Source organism: Oncorhynchus tshawytscha, linkage group LG33, assembly GCF_018296145.1.
Source record: "Oncorhynchus tshawytscha isolate Ot180627B linkage group LG33, Otsh_v2.0, whole genome shotgun sequence".
NCBI lineage: Eukaryota > Metazoa > Chordata > Actinopteri > Salmoniformes > Salmonidae > Oncorhynchus > Oncorhynchus tshawytscha.
In genome coordinates this window covers 29,047,199-29,063,842 of record NC_056461.1, presented here as the reverse complement: position 1 = coordinate 29,063,842, position 16,644 = coordinate 29,047,199, and the positions used below count along the sequence as shown (strand labels likewise).

Sequence of the window (16,644 nt, the reverse complement as noted above, 5' to 3'; positions counted from 1 at the left end):
GGTCCATACAGAAATTATTTGTTGAGATCGGTGTGGAAGAACTTGACTGGCTTGCACAGAGCTCTGACCTCAACCCCATCGAACAGATTTAGGATGAATTGGAACGCCGACTGCGAGGCAGGTCTAATCGCCCAACATCAGTGCCCGACCTCACTATTGCTCTTGTGGCTGAATGGAAGCAAGTCCCCGCAGCAATGTTCCAATATCTAGTGGAAAGCCTTCCCAGAAGAGTAGAGGATGTTATAGCAGCAAAGGGGGGGGACCAACTCCATATTAATGCCCATGATTTTGGAGTGAGATGTTCGACGAGCAGTGTCCACATGCTTTTGGTTATGTAGTGTAATTTGATATCAGGTAGTGATGGCCAACAATAGCATTGTCCTGGATGTGGGGATATGTCTGAACTGATGAGCCCTCGCAGACCAAGTCTTCCTGGCTGCCTATATCCAAAAAGTATGCTGTTTCTTGGGGTTGTTTTTAGGTAAATTACAATAAATAATATTTTCTTGTTCTTTAAGACTAACATAGGGCAGACCCCACTCTGATAGGGCAGACCCCACTCTGATAGGGTAGACCCCACGCAAAGACATCTAATGGTTAGATAAGAAAACAGTAAGCTAAACATTTACTGTACATAATACAGTATATGTACAACATAGGCAAATACCCTTTTCAGTCTTATTTCATGCAGAACAACAAATTCCCATTCAAAAGAGAATATAATATTTATAATATAATATTTTATGAGCCAATTTTCTCCATCAATGTCTATTTGCTAGACCAGGATAATTGATAATTTATTAACATTTATTATGTTAAATACTGTGTTATACTCATATAGCACTGCAGTAATAACATATTTAATTTGTTACATTGCACAGGATACAAGCAACATGTTTGAACACGCAGACCGTTGCAATGGCGAATGTGCATAAAGGTGGCAAAATTCTGATTTGACGTCATTGTTTTAGCACTATCCACAAAGAGTTTTAAAACTACCGTGAGCGATATGTTCAATGTGCCAATAAATCCGCATAATCTACTTTTTAGTTTTTCTAAATGCCGGCGGCGTCTGGAAACTAAAATTGGGATCATGTATAATCTGCTAATGACCTTACAAAAAAAGACTAACGGAGAGCAATGTACAATACAGCGAACCAGCAAAACAAGGAATTTGTGGTAAGTGCATGGGGGCCACCAACTTTATGCACCTCCGCTATTGTGTGATCATTGACATTGAAATGTACACTACCAGTCAAACGTTTTAGAACACCTACTCATTCAAGGTTTTTCATTTTTTTATTTTACTATTTTCTACATTGTAGAATAATAGTGAAGATATCAAAACTATGAAATAACACATATGGAATCATGTAGTAACCAAAAAAGTATTCTAAAATATATTTTGATTTTTATTATTTGAGATTCTTCAAATAGCCACCCATTGCCTAGATGACAGCTTTGCACACTCTTGGCATTCTCTCAACCAGCTTCATGAGGTAGTCACCTGGAATGCATTTCAATTAACAGTTTATTTGTTGAATTTCTTCAATTCTTAATGCATTTAATGCATTCAAATGTGTTGTGACGAGGTAGGGGTGGTATACAGAAGATAGCCCTATTTGGTAAAAGACCAAGTCCATATTATGGTAAGAACAGCTCAAATAAGCAAAGAGAAACGACAGTCCATCATTACTTTTAATACATGAAGGTCAGTCAATAGAGAGCATTTCAAGAACTTTTCAAGTTTCTTCAAGTGCAGTTCCAAAAACCATTAAGCACTATAATGAAACTGGCTCTCATGAGGACCGCCACAGGAATGGAAGACCCAGAGTTTCCTCTGCTGGAAAGGATAAGTTCATTAGAGTTACCAGCCTCAGAAATTGCAGCCCAAAGAAATGCTTCACAGAGTTCAAGTAACAGACACATCTCAACATCAACTGTTCAGAGGAGACTGTGTGAATCAGGCCTTCATGGTCGAATTGCTACAAATAAACCACTAGTAAAAGACCCCAATAATAAGAAGAGACTTGCTTGGGCCAAGAAACACGAGCAATAGACATTAGACCGGAGGAAATCTGGAGTCCAAATTAGAGATTTTTGGTTCCAACCGCCGTGTGGGTGAACGGATGATCTCTGCATGTGCATTTCCCACCGTAAAGCATGGAGGAGGAGGTATTATGGTGTGGGGCTGCTTTGCTGGTGACACTGTGATTTATTTAGAATTCAAGGCACACTTAACCTGCATGGCTACCACAGAATTCTGCAGCGATACGCCATCCATCTGGTTTGTGCTTAGCTGGACTGTCATTTGCTTTTCAACAGGACTATGACCAAACACACCTCCAGGCTGTGTAAGGGCTATTTTACCAAGAAGGAGATTGAGGGAGTGCTGCATCAGATGACCTGGCCTCCACAATCCCCCGACCTCAAACAAATTGAGATGGTTTGGGATGAGCCGGACCACATAGTGAAGGAAAAGCAGCCAATAAGTGCTCAGCATTTGTGGGAACTGTTGGAAAGGCATTCCAGGTGAAGCTGGTTGAGAGAATGGCAAGAGTGTGCAAAGCTGTCATCAAGGCAAAAGGTGGCTATTTGAAGAATCTCAATTATAACATTTATTTTGATTTGTTTAACACTTTTTTGGTTACTACATGATTCCATATATGTTATTTCATCATTCTGATGTCTTCACTATTATAAAGAAAAACTCTTAAATAAGTAGGTGTAAAACTGTGTAAAACTTTTGACCGGTAGTGTATATTCAAATTTGGGTGTACAATTGCCAAATTAGCAGTGGTTTCCCCTCAAATGCCGTCACTTTATTATTGTAATTGTCAAATGTTAGACTAGTGGCTTGCCCTGGCTTGCCAAGACAGGCAATACAACGAATGGTGTTCAAATTAATTTAATTCTACTTCTTATGACTTCTGAAGGTTGTAAAATGTGTCAGATCCACAAGATGCGCTTTCACAAATAGGCTACAGTCTCAAAGATTGTAAAAGTGTGCTTCATAAGAGTTGCAATAGTGTATCTTTTCATGCCCTATTTGTAATTTCATTACGGTTTCGCTTTTAATTGAGCCCTGCTTACCGGCTATTGGAGAGTTATCTTCACAAGGGCATGTGTAGGGAGTCACGGGGGGAATGGGTGCTGGTGAAAGAGCGAGAGCGTATGGGAAAGGGGGGTTGGGAGTGCTGGGATCGGCCTGGTAGGAGGGGACAGAGGGGTGTGTGCAGAAATGACTAGGTTTAAAAAGGCAGCCTGCCCCGGCACTGTGACACCAGACCTGAAATTGCCCTCGACTGAGCAGGAACTATTTTGAAACTCATGTGCTTTTTCTGAACTTCTTTCATATATATTTGGACTACGTTTCTAATTGCTTTATACATTTTATTAATATATTAGATAAAATTCTTTAAACTGATCAAATAATAGAAACTTTGAAAGAAAAAAAGGAAAGGATACTCTGAGACGAAAGAATGGAGCCGTGGACAACCACCGAGAGCCCTGACTACTATGACTATGACTATGAAGAGCAGGAGAACAGCACCATGTGTGACTACTCTGAGTGGGAGCCATCCTACTCGGTCATCCCAGTCCTCTACATGCTCATCTTCATCCTGGGTCTCTCTGGCAACGGCGTGGTCATCTTCACTGTGTGGAGGTCTCAGGCTAAGCGCCGGACAGCAGACATCTACATAGGCAACCTGGCCATGGCTGACCTGACCTTCGTGCTGACTCTGCCACTGTGGGCAGTGTACACTGCGCTAGGCTACCACTGGCCCTTCGGTGTGGCCCTCTGCAAGATCAGCAGTTACGTGGTGCTGCTCAACATGTACGCCAGCGTCTTCTGCCTCACCGCCATGAGCTTTGACCGCTACCTAGCCATCGTGCACTCTCTGTCCAGCACCCAGCTGTGTACCCGTGTTCACTTGCAGTCCTCCCTGACGGCCATCTGGCTCCTCTCCGGCCTGCTGGCCGCCCCCACCCTCATCTTCCGAACCACCAAGTACGACGAGAACAGCGACCGCATCTCCTGTGGCATGGACTTCAGCCTGGTGTTGGGTGGGGACAATCAAACAATCAATCAATCAAATTTATTGAAGCAGCAGGAGTTCATGTGGATCGCAGGGCTCAGCATCTCCTCCTCTGCTCTGGGCTTCCTCCTGCCCTTCCTGGCCATGATGGTGTGCTACTGCTTCATCGGCTGCACCGTGACACGCCACTTCAACAGTCTGCGTAAGGAGGACCAGAGGAAACGGCGTCTACTGAAAATCATCACCACCCTGGTTCTTGTGTTTGCTGCCTGCTGGATGCCCTTCCACATGCTGAAGAGCGCTGATGCCCTCTCCTACCTGAACCTGGCTCCAAACACCTGTGCTTTCCTCCGCTTCCTCCTGCTGGCCCACCCTTACGCTACCTGCCTGGCCTACGTCAACAGCTGTCTCAATCCCTTCCTGTACGCCTTCTTCGACCTACGATTCCGCTCCCAGTGCCTTTGTCTGCTCAACCTGAAGAAGGCCATGCACGCCAGCCCAAATAGCTCCTTGTCCTCCCAGAAGACAGAGGCCCAATCGCTGGCCACTAAGATGTAATGTTTGTGCTGTAGTCAGGGCACAGGAGAGGGACGCCAGCCAGAGGGAATGGTTCCCCAGCTGCCCTGCCTCCACCTGAACACTGCAGGTACATCTAAGACTTCAGAGGTGCATGACATAATTACCTATCCAGTCAGTTCCTGGGGTTGTCATCATCTGCCTGCCCCATACATGTGGACTGCAGACTGAGTGAGTGGGGAAACTGATAGACTCACTAACATCCTCCAAGCCCACTCTCAGTGATTGAGAAGTTTGTACAAATCCCTTGAACTGCTTGATACAGGGGACCAAGCTCCATACCAGGGTGATGCAAACCAGAACCCAGACATTTTGGACAGAGTTGAATGTATTTCAAAAGGACAAAGTAGCTCATATTGTTCTGCTGGTGTCCTGTGTGGACTTAAGGCAAGCTCTTGGATGGGGGTCCCAAGGCTCTGGCTTTTAACACTGGTGGAATGTATTATTCATGCCTGTGTACCATGCTGTTCTTGTTTTTATTTTGTAAGCACTTGCTAATTGGAAAGAGGTGAGACCCCATCGTCCAGACTGTCTTTGTCTTATCTGCCCCAGTCAGCCAGTCAAAGAAAGGTGTTGCAGTTTGATTAAAGGGTTGGAAGGGGAGACAAGGGCACGGCGAGTGGGGGTTCCAGACGGACAGATGGCAGCTGACAAATGTTGTTGAGGGGGAGAAGGGCTAACTAATAGGTGACTGCTCTGACAGATGACATTTTAGTGTGTGTTTGTATGTGTTTTTATTGAATTAGAATTGGAGAAGGCATGAATTAACTTGTCTTTATTTGACAAAGATGTGAATACATGCTGTATAATGCTTTTATGTGTGTGATTTGTAATTAAAAAAAAGTTATCTTTTTAACTAAAATCTTCATGTCACTCTGTTGCTGGTTATGATGTCATGGAAACACTATTCAGTAGAATGTGTTTTTTCCTGTTAGCACACAAGGTTGAAGGGTGGCAGTCTCCCTCCCATTGTGTGCAGTCAGACCATAATCAGAGCTGTCTAAAGGAAATACATGTTTGAGTTCTCTTTCCCCCTCCAATTTGTTTATTTCTATGCTCCTTTGCGGCAGTTTTTCCCCTTAGACGATTAACAGAAATGTGTTGGAAGATTTGTTAGACATACAGTATAAACTCACAGAGGACAATCTTCTCAGAGAACATACATGTTAATTATGTAAACCACTGCAACCATGCTACCACATCTCTCCCTCACTCCCTCAAGCAACACATAAGCTTCAGTAGCTTATTTGAAAATAAAATAGGTAATATTCACGCCTTGTTTGAAACAATTGCAAATAGTGTAGTGTACTATTATCATGTTCCAATGTTGGGAGGTTTTGCACTGAATCCAGTTCAAGCCAATAACAATAATGTAAATACTGTATGAGACATTTGCAAACAAGCGTGGTGCGTACAGCGGGTCATTGACCTGTAAGAGACGATCACCATGATTAACTGATTTGGCTGTAATGAGCTTCAGGATATAATCAGTGACAGTAGGGGGGATAGGAGGAGTGGGCTACTAATCCTGGATCACTTATGGACACCACACTCCTCCTGTGAGACAATATTTGCCTTTGTTGACAAGATAGATTGGGCTTGGTGGAGGCTGAACCTGATTCAACAGTTAAAGTGTGGACCTGGAGGCCAGTTGGAAGTTATTTCTCAGTCTGTTGTTTATTTCTTATAGTCTCAAATGTACAGACACCAGTAAAACTCTTCCCAATTAGAAAACCTAATCCCTGTCTCTAATCTACAACCCAAACATGTCATCTGTCATTATACCACCATGTTGGAATTCTCTGCATGTTTCAGAAGCCCAACAAATGCGCACACATTTATTCTGCCTCTTTCTCATGCATGCTAAACCCATCGCACAGAACGCAGGCCCATAGACAGATTGAAATCACTGCTACAGTATGAACTAATCTCATGTCTGATACAGGTTAGGTTCATTTATCAGACAGGAGATTTCACAGGAGATTCCCCCCTCATCAGCAGCTGTCCTGACCTGGTCCACATCAGACACACCAGGCATCGCTCACCATGTAAAAACATGACCCCATCTGCCGACTCCACAATTGTATTTTATTTATTTTCATTTAACCTTTATTTAACTAGGCAAGTCAGTTAAGAACAAATTCTTATTTACAATGACGGCCGACCCCAGCCAAACCCTCACTTAATCCGGACAGGCCTGAGCCAATTGTGCGCCGCCCTATGAGACTCCTGATCACGGCTGGTTGTGATGCAGCCCGGGATCAAACCAGGGTCTGTAGTGACGCCTCTAGTACTGAGATGCAGTGCCTTAGACCGCTGCACAACTCGGGAGGGTCAAAGAAGGGTTAAAAAAAAAAGTGTGAAAGAATCTGAATAGATTATGCTCTGAGGTTGTCAAGTTTTATGGAGGTAATTTGATCATATTGTACAGATTTCATGGCCGGAACCTTGCATTTGCTGGGCAACATGGTTTCTCTTTGAGCTAGAGAGGGCATTTAGCCATAGTAACATGAAAAGCATTTGTGTGTCTGTTCCCTGCACCCCTCTGGTCCCTGTGTGAGATGGCATAGATGGTATGGCGTAGAGAACTTTTCAAAATTGATTGCACAAGAGATGTCAAATCAACATTCCTATGTAATAACAGTGTGTGAGATTCAAGTGGGCCTATATTTATGACAGCAGCAGCCGTACCATGGGTACGTACCATTTCCCATTCAAAACACCTCTCATTTGATTATCTTAATTACCTTTGCATTGGATGACAAAAAAGTTCACAAAATGACTGTACAGACAAACATCTCAATCGAACAAGGAGAGAAAGACAGGGGTAGAGTTTTTATTTTCAAAGGGGCATTACCTCAAGCGTAATGGCTGCAGATCAGAATTCTCTGGAACCCTCTTTCCAATAGCTAAAGGTACTGTAGGAAGCTTCTATGCATTTGCAAGATGTTCAACATATTTTTTTTTACATAGATGCTGCTTACTCCGCTGTAGCTCAAATGTTAGATGGCCACCCTACTGTAGACCCACAAAGGCCCTTAGTATTAGGTTCTCGACATAGCTTTGCTGACACTGTAGCAAACCGACTCATTTGACATTGTGGCGCCAGTATGAACAAAGTTGTTTTTCTGACAGGCAAGAAAATGAGCACTGTATAATGTATATTGTAGCTATTGATCAAGGTATACAGGCACAGCTCTGCAATGACACTTGTGCAACTGATCCTTCATCTTTTCACTTCTGCTGTTGTAAGATAAACATATCAACAGCCCACTCAGCCATCTACACGACCATTGTAGCCCCTACCTGGGTAAAGGCAAGCATCAAAGGGTACTTAAACTATTTTTAATGTTTTCAAGTAGTATGAGTGGTAAATGCAAGACCACTCTGCCTTACCAATATCAAGTCACCCATTTCTAATGGAATACAAATGATGGCAAATACACAGTACACACAAGCTGCAAAGGCATCCTCACAGTAAAATGCCAAACAACATAGAAAAATGTGAAACAGCACAGAAATAATTTCACCTTTAGAAAATAGTCAGGCTTGAATATACCACTGAATGTCATTAGACTAGGGGAGAGTAGTAGAATTGAAGTGTCCTAGTGATGATCTCCTTTAGCCTAATGGCTATCATCAGTAGACATGCCCCTGATAGACTGTATGGAAGGTGTTACCACACCCAGGAAAACTCCAAGGAATATTTACCAACCATAGCACATTGTGGGTCAAATAAGAGTTTATTCCTTGTTGACATGTTGTTAACAGGAGTGTGTTTTTACAATCGTTGTAAATAAGGCTGTGGTTTGCATGTGAGGTGTGAAAACCGCCTTGACATCCTTATGGGCAATAATGGTGAAACTGAAATGGCCCTCTTCAAACCCTTGTTCAGGAGATGAGCCATTTCAGACAAACACCCTTCCCTCACTACAGTCCTCCACAACTGCTCTACATGCTATGAGTGACTCCAGCCAACTTTCACAATGGGGTAATGCTATTACAACAGGGATGTCATACATTACACATATCTCCAGATGTCCGAAATCAGAGCAAAAAAAAACAGACAAAGACAGATCCAGAGGAAGTGTGTGGACGTTTCTCTTCCATCTGAACAATGGGGAGAAGGTAGCCCAGGCCACAAACCGGACCTGGGGCCAGACCTAGCTGTGCTTTGGCGGTATAGGGAGATGACCCTTGGAGTGTCTTGTAGGACCCCTGCCTTCCTGCTGCCTGCCTTACCCCGCCCCATTCCCCTCCCCCCTCCTCCCTCTCTGCAGGGTGATGGACCTCAGTGGACAGGATAGAGTCAGCAGGCCAGGCAGGGCAGACAAGAGTAGGCTGGGGCAAGGTAAGGGTTCCTGTCCAGGGATATCCTGTCTTTCAGCAGTATCGCTTCATTCCCTTGGCCCGAGAGACGCATGCCCTGCCTAACCCCATGGGAGTTCAGGGTGTTAGCAGGAACAGCTACGTAACACTGTGATATGATCTGATCAAACCTGGAACATGACCCCACTCTGAGGCAATGGTATGGGGGTAGGTGATCCAGCTCATCTTGCTGAAACAGACTGTCAGTGAGAATCACATCTAGCGCTTTCAGCCTAGTCTCTACAGAGAAGTAAGGATGTGACCCAAACACCTGAGGTGAGCATGTGACCCAATCACCTGAGGTGACAGAGTGGAGCCTTCTCTCTGACATTTCAAAGGCTTTCACACAAGAGGGGTATCGTTAAAGGAGTCACGTCGTTTCCGACAGCCATGTGGGTGGAAGGGGGTTGTGACTGGGGAAACGCTCCGGATCTATGGGTGTGAGGAACTGAATTATTCCGAACAGATCCTGCTCTCCAGGGCACAAAGCACGCCTTCATCTCCTCTATCCCCTCCATTGTGAGGGAGCCCTCTCTCTGCACAGAAGGCCTCTCCCTCCCTAAGACCCACCAGAGGGCTAAATGAAGCCCCTGTCATCAGCCCCAGCACAGAGGCAGTTCAGCTGGACTCATTCAAGCCCTATGAGCATAACATTACTGCATCTCAGGGACTGACAGCTACACTGACAGACAGACAGACCTGGAGACATGTACAAATGTGTGAGGTTTGCTGCACTTTAGGACAAGAGTTAGCTCAGCTGATTACATCCTTATTTGATCACAGGGTAAGTTTGTAATACAAATACAGTGCATTCGGACCCATTGAAGTATTCAGACCCATTGACCTTTTCCACATGTTTTTTACGTTACAGCGTTATTCTAAAATTGATTGCATTACTTTTTTCCCTCATTAATCTACACAGAATACCCCATAATGAGAAATAAAAAACAGTTTTTACCAATTTTGCAAATGTATAAAATAAACAGAATGACTTATTTATAAGTGTTTAGACCCTTTGCAATCAAATCAAATCCAATTTATTTATATAGCCCTTCGTACATCAGCTGATATCTCAAAGTGCTGTACAGAAACCCAGCCTAAAACCCCAAACAGCAAGCAATGCAGGTGTAGAAGCACGGTGGCTAGGAAAAACTCCCTAGAAAGGCCAAAACCTAGGAAGAAACCTAGAGAGGAACCAGGCTATGTGGGGTGGCCAGTCCTCTTCTGGCTGTGCCGGGTGGAGATTATAACAGAACATGGCCAAGATGTTCAAATGTTCATAAATGACCAGCATGGTCGAATAATAATAAGGCAGAACAGTTTAAACTGGAGCAGCAGCATGGCCAGGTGGACTGGGGACAGCAAGGAGTCATCATGTCAGGTAGTCCTGGGGCATGGTCCTAGGGCTCAGGACAGTTGAAACTGGAGCAGCAGCATGGCCAGGTGGACTGGGGACAGCAAGGAGTCATCATGTCAGGTAGTCCTGGGGCATGGTCCTAGGGCTCAGGTCCTCCGAGAGAGAGAAAGAAAGAGAGAAGGAGAGAATTAGAGAATGCACACTTAGATTCACACAGGACACCGAATAGGACAGGAGAAGTACTCCTGATATAACAAACTGACCCTAGCCCCCCGACACATAAACTACTGCAGCATAAATACTAGAGCCTGAGACAGGAGGGGTCAGTAGACACTGTGGCCCCATCCGAGGACACGCCCGGACAGGGCCAAACAGGAAGGATATAACCCCACCCACTTTGCCAAAGCACAGCCCCCACACCACTAAAGGGATATCTTCAACCACCAACTTACCATCCTGAGACAAGGCTGAGTATAGCCCACAAAGATCTCCGCCACGGCACAACCCAAGGGGGGGGCAATGAGACTGAAAATTGAGCTCGGGTGCATCCTGTTTCCATAGATCATCTTTGAGATGTTTCTACAACTTGATTAGAGTCCACCTGTGGTCAATTCAATTCAGAGCCATGCCATCGAATGAATTTTCCGTAGAGCCCCGAGACAGGATTGTGTCAAGGCACAGATCTGGGAAAGGGTACCACAAAAGTTATGCAGCATTGGAGGTCCCCCAAGAACACAATGGCCTCCATCATTCTTCAATGGAAGAAGTTTGGTACCAGCAAGACTCTTCCTAGAGCTGGCCGCCCAGGCAAACTGAGCAATCGGGGGAGAAGGGCCTTGGTCAGGGAAGTGACCAACAACCCAATGGTCACTCTGACAGTGCTCCAGAGTTCCTCTGGGGAAATGGGAGAACCTTCCAGAAGGACAACCATCTCTGCAGCACTCCACCAATCATGCCTTTATGTTAGAGTGGCCAGACGGAAGCCACTCCCCAGTAAAAGGCACATGACAGTCCGCTTGGAGTTTGCCAAACACTTGGAGTTTGCCAAAAGGCACCTAAAGACTCTCTGACCATGAGAAACAAGATTCTCTGGTCTGATGAAATCAAGATTGAACTCTTCGGCCTAAATGCCAAGCGTCACGTCTGGAGGAAGCCTTGCACAATCCCTACGGTGAAGCATGGTGGTGGCAGTGTCATGCTGTGGGGATGTTTTTCAGCGGCAGGGACTGGGAGACTAGTCAGGATCGAGGGAAAGATGAGCGGAGAAAAGTAGAGAGAGATCCTTGTTGAACACCTGCTCCAGAGCGCTAAGGACCTCAGACTGGGGCGAAGTTTCACCTTCCAATAGGACAACGACCCTAAGCCAAGAAAACACAGGTGTGGCTTTGGGACAAGTCTCTGAATGTCGTTGAGTGGCCCAGCCAGAGCCTGGACTTGAACCTGATCAAACATCTCTGGAGAGACTTGAATATAGCTGTGCAACGACGCTCCCCATCCAACCTGACAGAGCTTGAGAAGATCTGCAGAGAAGAATGGGAGAAACTCACCAAATACAGATGTGCTAAGCTTGTAGCGTCATACTCAAGAAGACTCAAGGCTGTAATTGCTGCCAAAGGAACTTCAACAAAGTACTGAGTAAAGGGTCTGATTTCTTATGTAAATGTGATATTTCATGTGATATAATAACATATGGAAAAATCAAGGGGTCTGCATACTTTCCGAATGCACTGTGTGCACTGTTTACTATTTATAGATATTTTCAGAGGAGTTATGATTAATACAAATACGGCATTAAAATGTGTGGCGAAATCGGTGTTTATCAAAATTCCCTCACACACTCACATTCAAATGCACACACACAGATACAAAATATTATTATTATCACTGCATTGTTGGAAAGAGCTCTCAAAGTAATAATTTCACTGTACTATTTTACACCCATTGTATCCTGTACACGTGGCGAATAAACTTTGAAACTTGAAAAACAAATTACTCTTGTAAAAAAAATAGATTAAGTCTGATGTTCCACATTTTGGTTATGTTATTCTGTTATTTCTGGCGCCATTGATGTTGGTGCCTGCGACAACAACTAGCTGCTGCCCACCAACACACAACACCCACACAGAGACAGACAGATGCTCTCTCATAGCCTATATAGTATCCTCTTCCTGACAGGTGGTAAACTGAAAGGACCTCCAGAACAGATCATTGCAGAGCATCAACACCCAAATGAGAGGAAAGGAGGAACTTGAGATGAGAAACGATGATCAGACCAAAATAATTTAATATAAAGATGTTAGGGGCCAACAAACAATTAAAAAGAGAAAAATACACTTGCTCAACAAACTTCAGCTCTATAGCTACATCATATGTTATGTAATTTATGGCTAAGATTTATATCAGTTGCCTACACACAATCAATCAATCACACAAATTCACATTGCTATTTAAAGCAGCACAGGGAATCACCAGCTCCCCCCTGCTAAAGCGGTCTACCTCGAAAAGTATGATCACTTGGATTAAAAGCTGACGTTAGTTTTACCAATCTTCTTTTAAACACGAGCAATCAGAACAAGAGATTAAGATATCAATTAAGTGCAGTGCAAAAAGTCAGTAATTTAACGTTTTGATTATAGCAGTATACCGCCACTTGGTGATTAAATACAGAATTACAACCCACCCGGAACTGAATGACTCGGAAGAAATATACAGGGGGCGTTAACGATAGGACATGGGAGGAATCTCAATTCAATTCTCATCGCGTCTTTCTCTACCTCCATTGGAAGAGAAGGTCAGGGAGGCGGGATCTCTGGCTTTATTATCCAATAGGTTTTGAGGACGCGGGAAATCGATTTTAGATTTTCCCATGATATTGACTTTGTGTTACATTGTTATTTGTCCGTGCTACCTCAAATTTGGTCGAGGTTACAAGCATTAGATAATCGGCAAACTAGCTAACTAATGGGGGATGCGAGCCATTGACATTGGTTTAATCAATTGACAAAAGCCTTTATGCACCAGAGACGGGTAATAGGATTACGCCATCCATTTTTGGTATTTTATGACAAGCTATAGCTAGATATTATTTTAGTTGTTGTTGACTAGCTAATTTGGGTAGCTGAGTTATCAAACTACTAGCTATTGTTGTTACAGCAGATTACAGTAAATCACCATACAGAGGCAAGTCATGGTGACTCGTACACAGAAAAAGATGATAAAATACGTGGAAGAGGGCAGTTTAATGAAGCTGAAGTCGTACTTGCGGAAACACTCCGACCTTGACGTCAACTTCTCCCAGGGGAAAAAGCGCAGGACTCCCCTGCACCTGGCCTGCTCGCTTGGTGATGACGCCATCCTCCGGCTTTTGTTGAAAAATGGAGCCGACATCCTTTTGAAAGACAAAAAAGGGGACACGCCTCTACACATTGCTGCTAACAAGGCTCTGAAACATGGCAAAATAGGTAATGGAATGCCAATATTAGCTACTAAACAACAAAAATATGTAGAATAATAAAAACATGCCTTAACCTTGTTCTTCTTCTTTATCCAGTATATGATGACCTCGTAGTGCCCCTTCAAAAGAGTTGCCCAGAAGCCATGGTTGCACCAAATAATGCAGGAATTACACCTCATGACCTACTGCAATGGATGAAATTTGAGAAGGTATGAATGTCTCGGCCATATGTATGAGTTGTATTTTAGGAGAGTGCTGGGACATAACCTCGTACAACCATCCAGAAGTCTTGCACATTTGGTAACCAGTCTTGTAATTATGAAGCTAGGGGTATGGTTGTATTGTGTGTACTGTACATCCCTGAGCACTGATTCTTTCTTTTCTCCAAAAGACTGCAGCGAAGGGAAACACATCTAAAGAAAAAGACGCTGAGAAAGAGTGGCAAGAGAAGCTTTTTGGGGAATGCCAGGATGAGTTCTTTGAAACCTTTGGACCATATGATGGTAAGGTGGCAAGATTTCACTCCTGAATAATCTGATTTCATTTAGATCATTGTCCATATGTCTTTTCTTCTTTTTTTCCCTCTCTTACAGCAGATTATTTATTTGAGGAGAATACCGGTGAGGAGGACTTTCAAGACTGGGCAGATAGAATTAGACAAGAGTATGTCACAAAACGGCACGCAGAAGCTCAAAGACTGGCATCCTCAGGCTCTCATGGGAAGAGGAAGAAAGGAAAGAAAGAGGCAGAGGAGGAGGAGCGTGCTAACAGAGAGCTGCATGAGCGGCTACAAAGGGAGCATGAAGAGTACCTGGCGCGTGCTGCACAAAAAGAGGAGGAGACACGTCAGGGGAAAAAACAGCACTATGAAGAGCGATGTGCAGCTACCTTCAGCACTGACACTGCAGCAGCAGTCACCACAAAGCTGAGTTATGGGGACATACCCTGGCCGGCACCGAAGGGTTCAGTGGGGGAGATGGTGGAGGTGATGTTGCATGGCGCAGACAAGAAAGATGTTGCAGTGTTCCGTAAACTTCTCAGGCGCCAGCAGGCCGTTTGGCACCCAGATAGGTTTGCCCAGCGCTGTGGGGCCCGGCTGGAGGATGGAGACAAGCAGAGGATCCTGGACACTGTCACTGCTCTCTCACAGGAGCTCAATAGACTGGCTCAGAGCCTCCGGTGACAGTTTGACTGGAAATGGGCTTCTGAGATGTTGAACAGTCTGTCATTTAGCCACGGCTGGTCCTGTATATGCAGCACAGTGGTTCTTTCCAGTGGAGGTCAGTTGTTTTGACCAGTCAAAACAAATCTCCACTTGAAGCACCTAATTTATTGGATAAACTTGGCTAAGCTTCTGATATGTTAAGTGAATTACATTTTTCTCTGACTGTACTTCTTGGCACTAGTATAGGACTTTGTAAGAGATGATGTTGCTAGAGAAAATACATGTTTACAGTGCCTTGTGAAAGTATTCATACCATGAGTTTTAATTTCTACAATTGATTAAAAACAAATAACCTGTGATTTCTTAATTGCTTAACTATTGCTTGAATCAATACTTGGGAGAAGCACATTTGGCAGCAAATTGCCATTAATCTTTATGCACACCTTTGTGCAACATTTATCCATTCTTGGCAAAAGTTATGCCGAGTTAGGGATCATTGATGGACACTGGATGGACACTGATTTACAAAGTGTCAGAACTGAGAATATTTATACCCACAAATAAATGTTGAAACAAGTTGTGTAAAGCCTGTGTGCAAAATTATAACATCCAATACCACTATTTAGTAAACACTGTTTTTGTAATTGCTACTAGCATCAATAAAATGATCAAATCATGGTAAACCTGCAGAAAAAATACATAAGTCATAAGACAGTTGTTACAATGATGTCAGAAATCATGTCTGCCTCATTCAACATGTTACCCAACTGGATAGATTAGGCTATTTGGGTTAAGGATTCGGGTGATTACGAACTGAACAATTACACTCTACCCTCTAATCTGGTCTTGAAGGCAAAGTGCTGATGAGATCAAAGTGGGTTCCAAAAAAAAAACCATCACAGTAAACAGTTTGATTGAAATACACTTGACTTGACTTAAAATTATAAACTAGTGGATAATATTTGACTCTACCACCACCTAAAATCATCGCACAAGCCTACACAGACTAAGAAAGGGGAGATGGTCGGCTGGAATTTGAATGATGGAATTTAATAAAAATTAGGATGCCTTGGTTGCCAGAATAGGTCCACATTGTAACTATGGTGTGTATTAGTCCGGATGTATTAGTCCCCATACAGGCTATCAGAAAAGTGACAATTTCTTGAGAAGTAAATATAGACTAATACACATTAAATGGCAATTAATCTACAATTCTCCGTGTTTTTGGAAATGTTATAGAAAAATATATTGACAGTACCAGGCCTATTGGATGTGTTAATTTCTCTCTTGCCACAAGGGCTCATAAACGTTATGGAGAATAATGTGGTATTTGCGTATTAGTAATTTCGCAATCAAAATGTGGTCATACTTGAGTATATAGAATATGGGTGTAGTTATACACTTGAAAGAATAACTTTTAAAACTAACGCCCTATGTAAAATCTAAAGATCAGTGCTGAAAGAAAAATATCTGGCAACCAGTCGCAATCTGTCGCTATAGGTGGCCGATGTACTGGGATCAAGGCTGTATTTATATTTACCCACAGTTTAACTTGTACTTTTTATTTATATGTATAATTTTGGATATTATCTGATTATATATATAATTATATATATGATTATATATATATAATCAGATAATATCCACAATTATACATATAAATAAAAAGTACATGGTAAACCTG

General features: G+C 43.3%; 2 protein-coding genes across 3 annotated transcripts; both read left to right on the top strand.

Moving 5' to 3' along the window:
• Window positions 1–3,295: 3,295 nt before the first annotated feature.
• Window positions 3,296–5,470, top strand: LOC112230578 (apelin receptor B). The gene has a single exon (XM_024396853.1). It carries the CDS (start codon window positions 3,483–3,485, stop codon window positions 4,596–4,598), a length of 1,116 nt encoding a protein of 371 aa, XP_024252621.1. The 5' UTR covers window positions 3,296–3,482; the 3' UTR covers window positions 4,599–5,470.
• Window positions 5,471–13,051: 7,581 nt separating this feature from the next.
• Window positions 13,052–15,319, top strand: LOC112231103 (NF-kappa-B inhibitor-like protein 1). 2 transcript variants are annotated; one of them, XM_024397658.2, is made up of 4 exons: window positions 13,052–13,802; window positions 13,892–14,004; window positions 14,187–14,298; window positions 14,392–15,319. In XM_024397658.2, the coding sequence occupies exons 1-4, from the start codon at window positions 13,529–13,531 to the stop codon at window positions 14,976–14,978; spliced, it is 1,086 nt and encodes a 361-aa protein (XP_024253426.1). In that variant the 5' UTR covers window positions 13,052–13,528; the 3' UTR covers window positions 14,979–15,319. The 2 variants fall into 2 exon arrangements, with proteins under 2 accessions (XP_024253426.1, XP_024253425.1); XM_024397657.2 differs by having other exon boundaries at window positions 13,069–13,802; window positions 14,389–15,319.
• The last annotated feature ends 1,325 nt before the right edge of the window (window positions 15,320–16,644 follow it).

What these genes read in the sequence shown, in the direction of transcription:
- LOC112230578 (XM_024396853.1), top strand. Translation starts at nt 3,483, where the DNA reads ATGGAGCCGTGGACAACCACCGAGAGCCCTGACTACTATGACTATGAC.
- LOC112231103 (XM_024397657.2), top strand. Translation starts at nt 13,529, where the DNA reads ATGGTGACTCGTACACAGAAAAAGATGATAAAATACGTGGAAGAGGGC. An exon ending in TCTGAAACATGGCAAAATAG is followed by an intron (nt 13,803 to 13,891) that starts GTAATGGAATGC and finishes TTCTTTATCCAG; the next exon opens with TATATGATGACCTCGTAGTG. An exon ending in AACCTTTGGACCATATGATG is followed by an intron (nt 14,299 to 14,388) that starts GTAAGGTGGCAA and finishes CCTCTCTTACAG; the next exon opens with CAGATTATTTATTTGAGGAG.